This window comes from Dysidea avara, chromosome 8, assembly GCF_963678975.1.
Source record: "Dysidea avara chromosome 8, odDysAvar1.4, whole genome shotgun sequence".
Taxonomy (NCBI): domain Eukaryota; kingdom Metazoa; phylum Porifera; class Demospongiae; order Dictyoceratida; family Dysideidae; genus Dysidea; species Dysidea avara.
In genome coordinates this window covers 24,653,110-24,668,134 of record NC_089279.1, presented here as the reverse complement: position 1 = coordinate 24,668,134, position 15,025 = coordinate 24,653,110, and the positions used below count along the sequence as shown (strand labels likewise).

The 15,025-nt window shown below is 44.0% G+C and overlaps 2 protein-coding genes across 2 annotated transcripts; one reads left to right on the top strand and one right to left on the bottom strand.

Moving 5' to 3' along the window:
• Positions 1–3,346: 3,346 nt before the first annotated feature.
• LOC136264874 (uncharacterized) lies at positions 3,347–5,169 on the bottom strand. Its single transcript, XM_066059637.1, has 4 exons — positions 4,361–5,169; positions 4,179–4,311; positions 3,701–3,984; positions 3,347–3,659 (listed from the first exon to the last, which is right to left on the bottom strand). Exons 1-4 carry the CDS (start codon positions 5,167–5,169, stop codon positions 3,347–3,349), a joined length of 1,539 nt encoding a protein of 512 aa, XP_065915709.1.
• A 3,785-nt stretch (positions 5,170–8,954) lies between these two features.
• On the top strand, positions 8,955–11,947 carry LOC136264873 (uncharacterized). The gene is made up of 2 exons (XM_066059636.1): positions 8,955–11,645; positions 11,720–11,947. Exons 1-2 carry the CDS (start codon positions 8,955–8,957, stop codon positions 11,726–11,728), a joined length of 2,700 nt encoding a protein of 899 aa, XP_065915708.1. The 3' UTR covers positions 11,729–11,947.
• The last annotated feature ends 3,078 nt before the right edge of the window (positions 11,948–15,025 follow it).

Below are 15,025 nucleotides of genomic sequence, written 5' to 3'. Positions count from 1 at the left end.
GACTGGTTGTTGTTCCCTTGTGATCTGTGAAACTCCCTTAAGGAAGTTAAGTACTCGTGTTTCCATCTACTTTGGAAATGGTTGAGTAGTAAGGAGAGCCTCTAGCATTCTTGCGCATCTGGCTACTTGCACTGCCATAGTCTGGATCTTGTAGGTCTTCTTCTGTCACTAACATGTGAGGAAGTGTCGTAATCCTCCTGCCATGAAGCAGATAGGATGGAGTTAATGGTTCTGGGTACCTTGGATCCTCTGACAAGTACGTCAGTGGCCTGTCATTTAAAGTGGCCTCCACTTCTACTACTAAGGTCTGAGGGAGATGCGTGCTCTGCCAAGCACTCTCTTCAAGGCTGCCTTAGTCAATCCTATGAGTCTCTCCCAGTACCCACCATACCAAGGTGCCCTTTTTGGGATGAACTTCCACGTGACCCCATGCCTACCAATGGATGTTTCTAATTTCTTTGAACTGAGCATTTCTTTCAGCTCCTCCGCTGCCGAGAGATATGTGGATGCGTTGTCTGACATTATGATATGTGGGAGGGATTTTCGACTGACAAATCTTCTGAAGGCGAGTAGGAATGTTTCGGCGATCAAGTCAGCCACAACTTCCAAGTGAATTGCCTGAGTGGTAGCACATGTAAATAAACAAATATACACCTTACTCTCTCCACGGTCACTCTGGATGTACAAGGCACCAGTAAAGTCAACTCCGGTGATGGTAAATGGGGCTACATCTCTCAGACGGTTCTTAGGCAATGGTGCTGATTCTGGAGCAGGATATGGCTTTCCATGGTGACGTTTGCAGATAGTGCAGTGTCTCAGGAGTCCTTTAATGTACTGTCTGCCTGATGGAACCCAGTATTGTTGCCTTAGAGCTGTGAGTGTGCTGTTCACACCTCCATGGAAGAGTGATTTGTGAAGGGAGTAAATCAATAACTTGGTGAAGGTGTGCTTCTGAGGAAGGAGGTATGGGAATCTTGCAATATCACTTAGTGGAGCATTATGGATGCATCCACCACATCTGACAAATCCATCATGGTTAAGGAAAAGTCGTAACTGTCTTACTAGGATTGGAGTCTTGCTACTGCGTTTATTACCGTGTTGAGATTTGAGGGCTGAAATTCCAATAGTGAAGATTTGTTCTTGACAAGTTTTAATCCACTTCATCCTTGTGGTGTTAAGCTCAGTTGGGGTTAGTGGACCAGTGGCTCTTGACTGCTGACGTTGCTTGAGGTTGTTAATAAACCATTGAACATATGCTGTCACTGCTAGTACTCGCTCAAGGGAGCTGTAGTTGTCTGGAGTGATTATCCTGTGTAAGCCAGTTTTGCTCTGAATGGGAGGTGCTGGAATGACAAATTCTTCTGCTGTTAGTGCTGCTACATATAGTTGAGACACTGATTGTATGTCCCATGATGGCCACTTCCTTTCATCAAGTAGCCAGCTTGGTCCATGCCACCATAACAATGAGGTATGAAACTGGTTGAAGGTAAGGCCTCTGGTAAGGAGGTCTGCTGGATTGTCACTGGATGGACAATGTTTCCAGGTAGCAGTAGGAGGAAACTGTTCAATCTCTTCCACTTGATGTTGATGAATGAGGGTAGCACTTTAGTGCTCTGACAACACAGTACAGTTTGGCTATCAGTCCACATAAAATTGGTGAGCTTTAAACAGAGAGATTCAATAACAAAGCTGGCTAGCTCTGCTGCAACGACAGCATGCAGCTATCAGTTCAAGTTTGGGAAGAGTAATCTGTTTCAATGGCGCAACACGTCCTTTGGCCATCACAAAACTAGTCTGCTCTAGGTTAGATAGATAGGCTACAGCACCATATGCCTTGGTGCTGGTATCTACAAATACATGTAGCTGCAATGAGGTGGTTGAAGTAATGTCTGGAAAAATACTCTATTAATTGAGATTACATTGGACTTAAGGATGTCAGCTAGTATGCCTGTCCATTCTTCCAGAATATCTTGATCTAATGGCTCATCCCACATGACGCGTTGCTGCCATAGTCGCTGCATTAGTAACATAGCTCAAACAAATATCGGGTTAAGGAAGCCGAGGGTATCAAAGAGTTTGGATGAGCCCTGGAGCACCTCTCGCTTAGTCGTCAGCGGTGTAGTGGAGTGATTAAGTTCCTTCAAGGTTAATGATAGTGTATCAAGGGAGGTGTCCCAGTGTACTCCCAGAACAGTAGTTAACTTATTCTTGTCTGCAGAGCTTTCCCTTTGTGCAATGTCCACTAACTGTCTGCTGTTGGATGCCCAGGCTCTCAGGTTAAACTTAGCTGCTGATAGGATCAATCTGGCCTGGCTGTAGAACTGCAATGTCTCTTCTTCTGACTTGAACACTGTAACTATATTATCTACATACAGGTTAGACCATATGTTATGAGAGACAGGTGTGTTGGATTGCAGCAAATGGCGGTTCAAAGTGGCAAATAACATGAAGGGAGAGCTTACAGGCCAAAGAGCACTGTGCAAAATCTGTATGTGTCAAACTTACTGCTAGGATCAGACGGGTCTGAAAGCCATAAAAATCTAGTGAAATCACGATCCTTGACATTAAGACTAATATGAAGGAAGGCCTTCTCAATATCTGTTGAGACACCATACTTGTTGAGACGAAAACGAAGAATGATTGACACTACCGATAATCGGATCGGTAATCGGTAGAAGCCGATAATTAGCTGTTTTTACCATAATCGGAAATCGGTTGTAATGGGCTGTGGCCAGCAGATTATTAGTCTATTCAGCTTCAGCAGCTGCAGTACCACTGGAGGGCTAGTGTCAAAGGCTCTGGTATGTACTTGGGTAATTTGTTTATGTTTTGTGGTAACCGCAAAGATAAACAGTGATGGTTCAGGCCCTAGCCCACTTGTCTGACTAGCAACTTTGAGTGCATAATTTCACAGAATTGGCTTTACTAGCTCTACTTTTAATGGAATGAGCACAAGTATAATTGTAGAGACCTACAATCGGGTATCGGTTAACTATCGGTAAAACAGGGTAAAAATATATCGGATATCAGTTTTCCCTAAAAAGTGGGAATCGGTACAACTCTACACTAGATCAATAAGAAAGGGTGGACCGGTCAGAAGACAGTCATTGAGACTAGGTTGGTCTGCAGATCCTCGGCAGCTGCAGTCATACACAATGCGAATAGGTGTAGTACTGGAATTTTTCCACACTGGGTGGTGTGGTATGTAGTGGACAGCACTGCTACTGGTAGATGTTACCTGTTCAATGAAACCTCGGTCGATTTGTTCTTTTAATATTCTGTCATAGGTCTGTAACATGCCAGGTGTCTGTGCGAGTCTATGCACAAGTGATCATGTCCTGCCGTGTCATATAGAGTAGTTGTTGGGAAGGGGCAGGTGGTCATCTTTCCAGGGAAACCTGGCAATGTAGGAGCCATCTTCTTGCTGAATTATGTGACTATTGGAATACTGCTCCAGGAAGGTCTTGTCTGAGAGGTTGGTAGTGACTCCAGCATCTTCCACTTCCCAAAACCTTTGCAAGTCTTGTACATCATTCTCATGGCTCATGGTCACAGCTACATTAAGGAAGCTTGATACAGAGTGGTGGGATTGTGGAACTGGTAGTGGCCCGGACAACACATACCCCAGTCTGGAACTAACAGCTGTAGGACCATCACCTCTAACAACATGGTCACCAATGAAATTCCAATAGAAATCTACTCCAACAAGAGAGATATCTCGATGTTCTCACCACTAGAGACAGGGTGGGCCAATGGAAGACCCTTCAAATATGATACATCAGAAAGTGTAGTTCTTACAGTGTTGTTAAGTGGAGCAGCAATGTCTGGGACCACAAGTGCTGAAATTGGCATCAGGTCACCTGTTGATGTCTTGAGGTTGATGATTACATTGTCCAAACGTCGGAGGACAGGTTGTGTTGAGCCAAACAAAGTCAAGCTAATGTGCTCAGAGTTGTGAGGGACCACCTCTAACAAGTGGGCAAGCTACTCAGTTAGAAACGATCACTGAGATCCTTCATCAAATAGTATGTGAGTTTCAGTCTGTATGCTGCCATTTATCACAGTTGTTATTGTGGTCTTCAATAAACAAACAGTGTCTCTAGTTAGCTGTGGTGGAACAACGGTGGTAAGGGATGTAGTTAAATCTGTACCTGTAGCAGAGTTGGAAGGTGGCTGACCTTGGTCACTTGTTGTGGTACCAGAGTTGTTAGAAGGGGCAGAGCTGGAGCTGGAATTGGTAGAGGTGGAACTGTTGCAAATACTGGTGTGATGTTTTCCATTGCATTTTTGGCACCGATTCCTTGAGGAGCACTGTGAAACATGATGATGTGCAAGACAGTTGAAGCAGAGTTTCTCTTGCTTGATGATTGCTACCCGTGATTGCTGATCTTTGTGCACTTCACAATTGGTTGGGGTATGGTTTCCCTTACAGTATGTACACATTGGTTGTTTAGTGGTGTGCTCTCTTGGTTTCTGGCTACTTTTCTTGCCTGTTGAGGTGAAGAATGAAGCAGTCGGTAGTCTATCCTGACTTGTAGAGTGGAATGCCTGATGGCCGGCTTCAAAGATCTGTAATTCCTTAATGATGGCTTTCTGTAGTTCATCAACTGTCCACTCACTGCTATCATGTGCTCTGGCCATGTTCTTCTTGGTCTCTTCGGGTAGCTTTCCAAGCATAATCGGTACCAGTAGTGTTTCCAGGGAATCAGGTGACTTGCCAAGTGACTCTAAACATCGGATGTGACCTTCGATTGTATCATAAAATGATAGCAGGCTAGCAAGCTTGTTCACAGGCCTAGGAGTGTCCAGCAGGGCTTGGATATGTGCCTTAATTAATTTGTCTGGTTGCCCATAATGACCCTTGAGCAGATCAACAGAGTGTTCATAATTAGTGTTAGTTAGTGGAAGCCCTGTAATTACTCTAGCTGCCTCACCCTCCAGCTGAGCTCTCAGGTAGCTCAGTTTCTGTACTCCACAAAGGTTTGGGTTAAGGTGGATAGCAGACTCAAAACAGTCCCAAAATGACTGCCAGTTCAAGGGATCACCACTATACTTGGGTATTTCTAGTTTCGGTAATCTTGTTACGCACTGAGGGGACGGAAGAGTATCACCTGGTTCTTGGCAGGCAGGTTCAAGTGGTTTTTTGGAACTCTCATGGTGAGTAGCCATTGGGCTGTGTAGAGAGGAGCTTGAGCCTGAGGTAGCTGATGGTGGTTGTGGGAATGAACCTTAGCTGCTATCACTGGCTATTTGTTGGGGCAAGGTAGTGAGTTTGTGAGTAGCTATAGCAATCTTTTGTGAGAGGGTTGATTGCATCTCCTCTGAGTCGATAATCATTTCTTCAAACTCCTCTTCGTCTTCTAAGGTGTCGAGAATGTCTTTATCTATATCCTTAATCACGGTGGCCTTGTGCTTTAACTGTTTGAGGTAGTCCTCCAAACGTGCTCTGTCCTCCAGCTCTACCTTATCACGTGGTTGCCTCTCAAATATAGCATCAATGTTCTCTAGTAACTTCCTGAGATGCGATTTGTGGCCGCCACGCTTGCGACGTAACTTCTTAAGAGCGTCCATCATAAGTGAGCTGAAAAAAAAACACAACAACAACGATCGGACATGAAGTCTTGCTTACCTTCCGGGGTACCATTAGTGGAATCCGATTATGCCATGGTACAACAGCTTCTAAGTGGCTGGTTAGAAGACTACTCAACGAAGTGGAAGGCGAAGAAAATATCCTGGTTGTGGTACCAACAATATTGGGGACTGTGTTAGTATAGTGACGTCCCGATTGTCTACAGTCTCGTCTCGCCCCAATGTCGACGGATACAACTGCTGCTCACATGCTCGTGCACACACAACACTCTTATTAATGCACACTAAGGTATTACATCATTCACTCTAATTATAGCATACTACGCTAAGTCAGTCAGTGTCACTGGCATTTCCAAAAACTTGTCATAAATCACAACTATGCTTCAGTAGATAATATGATGTAGCATGTGATAATGTAGCTCAAGAAATTCAAACCTGAGATACAACTGATCAGTTTTACAATACATAGATAATACACTGTTGGTTAAAATATTACGTGACCTGATCTGCAAAACCTGTGTATTTTTGAATTTTGTTTCATTACATTTTCTTTACCCAGATGGCTAAAAAAGTGGTCAACTGAAATTTCAGCCCTATAGGTTGAGATGCCATGAAGGTATGTATTGTGAGGCTGATTTCTGATCAATATTGTTTATGTAAAACAGTACAAACATTCATGATCCTTCCCATTTCCTTCATTGACAGCAAAAGACGTCAATTTGGGGTAGCACATACCGTGGTATGAATTGACTTCATGCACACAAGTGATTCTAGTGATGCAATGTGTCACTTTCATACTTCAGATCAAACTAACCAACTGGACTAAATTCGTAATGTAGCCCAGGCTACAACTGAGCAGTAATTATATAGACATAATGATCAAAATTGATTGTTTGGATTGATTAATACTCATGGGATTAGTATGTGATTTGGCCATGAGAACCACTCAGATGGAAAACATTTTGTTATACTTGCTACCCTACAAGTTGAAAAACATTTTGCTAAAGTGAGAACTAGTGCTATGGCTTATTCACCAAGTGTTTTCACGCATTTTAAAGTATGGACCATGCCCTCATCATGAAATTACCACTCTACCTGAAGTAACCACTCTACAAGCAAGCTTACTTATCTAGGCCTTTAGTTATAATCTACCATAAATGATTCAATAGCACACAACATTAAACTCATGCATCCAAAATTCTTCATAATATCTCTAGAATTTGTCCACTCATCATGACCAAATATTAATACATCCAGTGGTTGAACTTGCATTGGCTTGGTTGAACTTGCATTGGCTTGGGTGATTAATCATCTGCAAGCCTGATATGGATTTGAATGTCACATATTAGCTGTAACACAGGGCATTCAGGGGTTTTGCTGAGGGCTGTTGGACATACATATTAGGTAGAACCCTATGCATGTGTTAGTAGGGACCACAAAGGAGTAGGTGTGGTCCACGAAATAATATCACCCGAAATCCAACCTCAATTTTCCCAGACGACGATGAAGCAGTATAAACCCAAAAAAGCTTTCAGATCTACCTGAAACGCTTCTAACAAGTTGATACGGAATTTTAATTTTTTTTATTCAACGGAATTTTCTACTGACTGAGTAACTGACTGACTGACTGATGCCTTCAGACAAACGTAACTCGATAACGGCTAAGGCTACGGGCTTGATTTTTTCACTGTTCGAAGTCGCTTCAGCCCGACAGGTGCCTTTTGGCATACTGCAGTACGTACAATGCATTCTTCATGGACTTACCAGTGTCCTCTTTTGTGTCCCATTCATCATTGCTGACAGCAAAAAGTGTCGATTTGGCGATAGCACGTGATGGCTTCCCTTCGTAATGGAAATCGTTGGTATTTTTCATAGTAGCTGTTTTGAAAGTGGAGGTGCTTTTCAAACAGTTCTTGATTCCTACTGCTGTGTAATGGGTTGAACATAGCCAACAGCGAAGCATAATGAATACTTCACTTTTCAGACAATATTTAATATAATTGGGGTGTGCAGCACAATTTCTTTCTATTGGTATGCATGGATTGCAGAGGTGCTTTATGAACAGTTCTTGATTCGAAATGCTGTGCAATGGGTCAGGGCCAGAGCCCACGGTCTGGCCATTCACTTTTCAGCTATTTGATTAATTAGTGAAAAAAGATTGAGATACTCTAATAGGGCAGTCATCAAAATATACTCTAATAGAACAGTCGTCGTGATACTCTAATAAAGCATTCAGTACTTACAGTCTAAGCCATGACATCTGTGTTAACTGTCTTAAAATACCCAGTGAGTCATCTGCATGGCACACTGCATTGAGCTAATTGATCATGCATGTCATGCATTAGCATGCAGTTGCAATCTAAAACTAAACTTTCATGTTGAGAAATTTTTTGTGTACATTATGAAAACAAACTTAGCTACTAGCTATAATAGTCAGATATGAAACTCAATTAATTGGTAATGTAGCACAAAATTATCATTGATGTTAACAAAAAGAAGAGACTTTGCATAGCCTCCAGATGCCATTTCAGAGTATCTATTTTCAAAAGTTTCCTTGGGGGAGCATGCCCCCTGACTCCTCTAACTTAGCATGCTGTGTGTACTTATAGCACATGCAGTTAAGTAACACACCAAAGTAGATAATGTCTGATTTACAGATCATATTAGATCAGTAAAAACTGAGTATTGTGTATGACTATGACCTTCATTACAGTTGTACCTTCATTACAGTCCATGGATGGCCGGACCACTCAAAATCTCTGGGCTCCAGCCCTGCAATGGGTTGAACATAGCTGGCAACAAAGCGTAATGGATAGTTCACTTTTCAGACAATAAGGGGCTGGGCATTTCAGATGCGGTATGCATGGGTTCACCAGTCATAATAAAATTATTTACAAAAAAAGTTAACAAACAAGTAAACGAAAAAATTTGGAATTTTCAACTAGAGTAGGGACCATAGCACATCGATAAAAGTACTGCAACAAGTTGGAGTAGTCCATGATATTAAATCACAGTGTGATAGAAAAGCTGAATGGAGTGACACTCACCTGACTGACTGTTATCACCTGATTTTTATTTTGTTATTTGTATCACTACATGACACGTCATTGAGGTCACTACATGTTTTGTTGTATAAATAGGGCATTTAAATGCATATTGTTGCCTTCCAAATTAGCCCTCAATAAAGTGAACTGTTAAGCTGCGATTCTTCGTCGGATTCTTCTTGCCCTGATTCCTCTGGCGGCTGGCGTGCTGTTACACCTGGTGACAGGAGTGGTCGATTCGTTCTACGGCTACTAAGCTTGCTAGCTAGCTCGCGTATGCTGCGCTCGGGGAGGAGCTACCGACCTGAGACAGAACCAGCAATGTCAGAAGTAGCAGAGCTACTGAAGGCCTGGATGGAGGAATCCCGCAGACAAGAGGAGAACCGCAGAGAAGAACGAGAACTCTTCGAGAAGGCACGACTAGAGGAACGTTGGCAATATGACGAAGAGAGACGCCTTGAACGGGAAACCAGCAGGAGGCACTATGAAGAATTAGTTCGAGGGCTAACCGAGGGAAGGCCGCGTCGTGTAGAGGTGGGACCAGAGTCGCTAAAGCTTACGAAACTGGCTGAGAATGATGACATCGAAGCTTTTCTCACCACCTTCGAGAGAGCTGTGGAAGCCCATGGCGTGGACAGAGACAAGCGGGCAGCAATTCTAGCCCCTCAACTTACTGGGAAGGCACGATTGGCTTATGCTGCAATGAGCGACCACGACGCAAAGGACTATGACAGAGTAAAAGCAGCCATTTTTCGTCGTTACGACATCAATGAAGAGACCTACCGACGACAATTCCGTGATGTGAGGCCAAAGGAGAATGAAACTCCTGTGGAGCTTGTTATCCGTATCCAGGATCTGGCAAAAAAGTGGCTGAAGGGACGTGCAGATCGCCAGGCAGTGGTCGATGAGTTGGTGAAGGAGCAATTTGTGGAGGTCCTGCCTGAGGAGATTAAAGTATGGGTCAAGGAGAGGAAACCGCGGACTAGTGAGGAAGCTGGTGGACTGGCTGAGGACTACAGACAAGCCAGGAAGCGGGATCTTTGGGTTCCTGGTATGGAGCCAAAGAAAAGCAGCCAAAGGACATGTTTTACCTGTAAGCAACCTGGTCATCTGGCGAGAGACTGCCCTACGAAGGTGGCAACAGGAGTGTCCTCAAAAGGGGAGGATGCTACGAAGGGAGAGACTGCTGTAAAGGGAGAGAGGAAGAAACGGGAGGACAAGCCCTTAGTATGTTACAATTGTGGAGGTAGGGGGCATACGTCAAGGCAATGCCCAAGTGGCTCATTTTATTGTGGGGCAAGGAGTCCTTACAAATCCTCTAAGAGTAAGTTTTTGAGTAGGTGTGAGGGTATGGTGGAAGGTCAGTTGGTATCTGATATTGTATTAGATACTGGTTGTTCTAGGACCTTAGTCCATAGTGACCTTGTCAGTGACGAGAAGCTGAGACAGGGTGAGGCTGTTACAGTCCAGTGTGCTCACGGGGATACTGTGGTGTATCCTCTTGCCAATGTGGAGTTGGAAGTGCATGGACAGGCTGTGTCAGTGGAGACTGCGGTATCAGAGACTTTACCACAGTCCGTGTTGTTGGGGACAGATGTTCCTGAGCTGTTGAATTTGTTGAGAGCCAATGATGGTGGACAGGCCCTCATGGTGGTTACTAGGCGTCAGGCCCTAGCACAAGCAGCCCAGTTAGAGCAAGGGGAATCAGCTGATTCTTCCAGTAGTGTAGAGCCTGTACAGGAACCTGAGGTAGCCACGGGACAACCGGAGGAGCAAATGAGTGTTTCTCCTAGTGTGGATAGCAACGAGCAGTCTGTGTTGTCAAGTGAGTTTGATTTTGGTGATGACATGTTTGTTGATGATAGGGCTGTAAGATCAAAGAAGTCACGATCAGACAAGAGGAAGGACCGGTATGAATGGGCATGTCTTAAGAGGCTTCAAGAAGATATCCCCAATGTGAATCAGTCTAAACAGGAGCTGCGTAAGCTGCAGGATGAGGTTCCGGGCATTCGGGATATGAGGGGGAGAAGCCCTAAGCTGTTTGTTGAGCAAGATGGTCTGCTGTATCATGTGTGGACCCCGAAGAAACCAGGGGAAGCTGTAGAACAACTGGTTTTACCAGAGCAGTTCCACCAGATAGTGTGTAAGTTGGCTCACACTATCCCACTAGCAGGTCACCTTGGTAGAGACAAGACTGTTAAGAGAATCAGTAGACGGTTCTTTTGGCCAGCTCTATTCCGTGATGTGGCAGACTACTGTCGCCGATGCCCTGAATGTCAGCGTACTGCAAAGGGAAGCCATCGGAGAGTACCTCTAATACCTCTACCAATAATGAAGGAGCCTTTTGAGCGTATAGCTTTGGACATTGTTGGTCCTCTGCCCCGCAGTAGAAGAGGTAACCAGTATATATTGGTAGTGTGCGACTATACTACTAGGTATCCAGAGGCCATGCCTCTTCGTTCCATTGATGCAGGTACAGTGGCAGAGCACCTGATCCAGTTATTTGCTCGTGTGGGCATTCCAAGAGAGATTCTGTCGGATCAAGGCACCAACTTCATGTCGCAACTTCTTAAGGAGTTGTACAACCTCTTGCGGATACACCAGATCCGTACATCTCCTTACCATCCGCAGACTGACGGATTGGTAGAGAGGTTCAATAAGACCCTGAAGTCGCTCTTGAGGAAGCTTGTTAATAAGGAGGGACGAGACTGGGACAGGCTGCTTCCTTACATTTTGTTCGCTTATCGTGAGGTTCCCCAGGATACAACAGGATTCTCCCCATTTGAGCTTCTATATGGAAGAGAAGTTAGAGGCCCACTCGATGTGCTTAAAGAAGTGTGGGAAGCCGACAAGAAGAGTGATGAGAGTGTTGTGTCACATATTCTCTTAGTACGTGAACGGTTGGAGGAGATGACTGAGCTGGTGGAAGAGAATGTTAGAGCAGCACAGGGGCAGCAGAAGAAGTGGTATGATCAGACAGCTAGGCAGAGAGAGCTACAGCCAGATGAGGAGGTACTTGTGTTGTTACCTACTAGTAGTAATAAGTTGTTAGCTAAGTGGCAAGGGCCATATCGCATACTACGCAGGGTAGGTAAGGTGAATTATGAGGTGTTGATGCCAAATAAGAGGAAGAGGAAGAATGTATTTCATGTAAATATGCTGAAGAAGTGGTATCCACCAGTAGCTACAAGTTTTTGGTCAGTAGAACAAATGGACATGGAAGAGGAGTTCATGCCCACATGGAAGTGTGAGGGTAGTGATGCTCCTATTGTAAGTGACCAGCTGTCTAAGCAACAGTTGAGGCAGTTGTATGACTTGCTGGTGAAGTTTAAGATGGTGATGAGTGGTAAATGTGGACGGACTTCAGTCTGTCAACATTACATTCACATTAGAGGAGATACTCCAGTCCGTCAGCAGCCATACCGGTTGCCACATGTGTATAGAGAAGCTGTAGAAAAGGAAGTAGAGACGATGCTGGCTGAGGGCATTATTGAGCCCTGTAGCAGTGAATGGGCCTCACCAGTTGTGGTTGTTAAGAAGAAGGACAACACCATCCGGCTGTGCGTGGATTACAGAAGACTTAATGCTGTGACACGGGTTGATGCTTACCCGATGCCACGGGGGGATGATATCCTGGACCAGGTGGGTCAGGCTAGATACATATCCACTCTAGACCTGGCGAAGGGATATTGGCAGGTGCCAGTTGCTGTAGAGGATCGTCCCAAGACTGCTTTTATCACACCCCAGGGGTTATATCAGTTCCGTATGATGCCATTCGGTCTGTGTGGGGCACCGGCTACATTCCAACGCATGATGGATCATGTTATTAGAGGAATGAACAAGTTTGCCAGTGCCTACCTCGACGACCTCATTGTGTTTAGCAGTTCTTGGGAAGATCACCTGGAACACCTCCAGGCAGTGTTGAAGCGTCTTCAGTCATTGGGTTTGACAGCTAAACCTTCTAAGTGCCAGTTGGCTATGATAGAGTGTAAGTATTTAGGGCATGTGGTGGGGAATGGAGTAGTGAAGCCAGAGAGGGGCAAGCTTCAAGCAATAGCCCAGTTTCCGCTTCTGACAACCAAGAAGCAAGTGCAATCCTTCCTTGGATTAACTGGCTACTATAGACGTTTTATTCCTCACTATGCCACTATTGCTACACCTCTCACCAACCTCACCAGAAAGTCAGTTCCGGAACATGTGAGTTTAGATGATGAAGGTAGCAAGGCCTTTAGTAAGCTAAAGGAAATAATGTTGTCATCTGCCGTTTTGAAAAATGCAGACTTCACTAAATCTTTTATTTTGCAGACAGATGCCTCCGAAGTAGGGGTTGGAGCTGTCCTGAGCCAGCAGGATGATCAGGGACATGATCACCCAGTATCCTTCTTTAGCAAGAAGCTTCTACCTAGAGAGCAGCGGTTCTCGACAGTTGAGAAGGAGTGTTTGGCTGTCAAATTGGGTATTGAAGCTTTTGAAGTTTACTTGCTGGGCAGAAAGTTTGTGATTCAGACAGATCATAGAGCCTTACAGTGGCTCACAAAATTCAAGAATCACAATAGTAGACTGATGAGGTGGAGTCTGGCATTACAGCCATATATCTTCCAAGTGCAACATAGGAAGGGTACTGATAATGCTAACGCAGATGCTCTCTCCAGATTACCATACTGGGAAGATGTCTCAACAGAGCTGTGTGATACTAAAGAAGGAGGGAGGAGTGTGATAGAGAAGCTGAATGGAGTGACACTCACCTGACTGACTGTTATCACCTGATTTTTATTTTGTTATTTGTATCACTACATGACACGTCATTGAGGTCACTACATGTTTTGTTGTATAAATAGGGCATTTAAATGCATATTGTTGCCTTCCAAATTAGCCCTCAATAAAGTGAACTGTTAAGCTGCGATTCTTCGTCGGATTCTTCTTGCCCTGATTCCTCTGGCGGCTGGCGTGCTGTTACACACAGTAAAACAATAAGAAGTGTTATGTCCCTACTGTGCATTTCTGTTATGGTATCTTGAGCACAGTAGGGATATAATACTTCTTATTGTTTTACTGTGATTTAATATCATGGACTACTCCAACTTGTTTCAGTACTTTTTATCGATGTGCTATTGTCCCTACTCTAGTTGAAAATTCCAAATTTTTTCATGTACTTGTAACTATCACATGTATGATATGTAATGGCTGTAGTAAGATAATTGCCTGATAATCAAATCTGAAAGGTTGTTGTATAATCCAACATGGTGTCAGAAGTGTAACAAACTCATGGCTTCACTTCACCTGCTGTTGTGCCATGAGGATCAAGTTGCTGTCAAGCTGTACTGCAGTTGCAACATGTAAGTACAGAGAGCTTGTGGACTTATTACTGCACGACAAGATGGTTGTGGACATATGGTAGAACCCTATATGTTTAAGTTGATAGCTGATGCTTACCTATATGCCTTGTTATTGTCCCAATGCTATTACAATTGCGTGATAAAGTTTGTGATGTGCTGCAGATTAAAGGCCATTGGGGTAATTGCTGGGGCTACAGCACCAACCCAGATATTCGCAGGAATGGTAGTTGTACCAAGGAGTACAGGGGCAGTCAGAATATATGCTGATACCTCTTAACAAGAGTGTACAGTACCGCCCAGAGGTAATGTTATAATTCATCATGAGTGCTCAAATCCAGACCACGACTTGACACAATGCACGACTGGAATACATCATGTTGAAGGCATGCAGTTACCGGAGCAACCACCCAAAGAGTTTGCATGTCATGGCCACACGTGGTGAGTTAGTTAGCACACACGCCAAAGAAATTGCAGGTTGAAAATTGGCTACATGAGTGTCAACTGCTCATGAGTGTAACTTTACCTCTGGGCGGTACTGTACTTAGAGTGCCCCACCCTGTCCCAACAGTGGATGAGACATTAGTTCAGTTGTTGGGTGCCACTGTATTCAGTAAAGTTGATGAGAATAGTGAACTCTGGGAGATTCCATTGTTAAAAGATTCACAGCATTATACCACCATTATATCTTCCTTTGGTCATTATTGTTTTACAACATTACCATTGGGATTGCCAGTGCAATTCAGTTATTTCAGCAAAAAATCAGTACAGTACTCAAAGGGCTAGAGGGTGTCCTATGCCACATAGACTATGTACATATCTTTGGAACTATGATTGATAAGTATGACCAATGTCTCGGGACAACCCTCAGCCAGATGGAGGAAGTTGGAGTCACCAGTAAGTGCAAGATTGGCTGTAATTTTGCCAGCTCCTAGGTCACTATTGACAAGTCTGGGATTTGAGCAGGTCCCAGTAAGACAACTACTACCATATGGCGAGAAATTTTTGAAAGGTTAAATTTTCGAAAAAGAGTGCTTGATTGGAAATTCGAAAAAATAT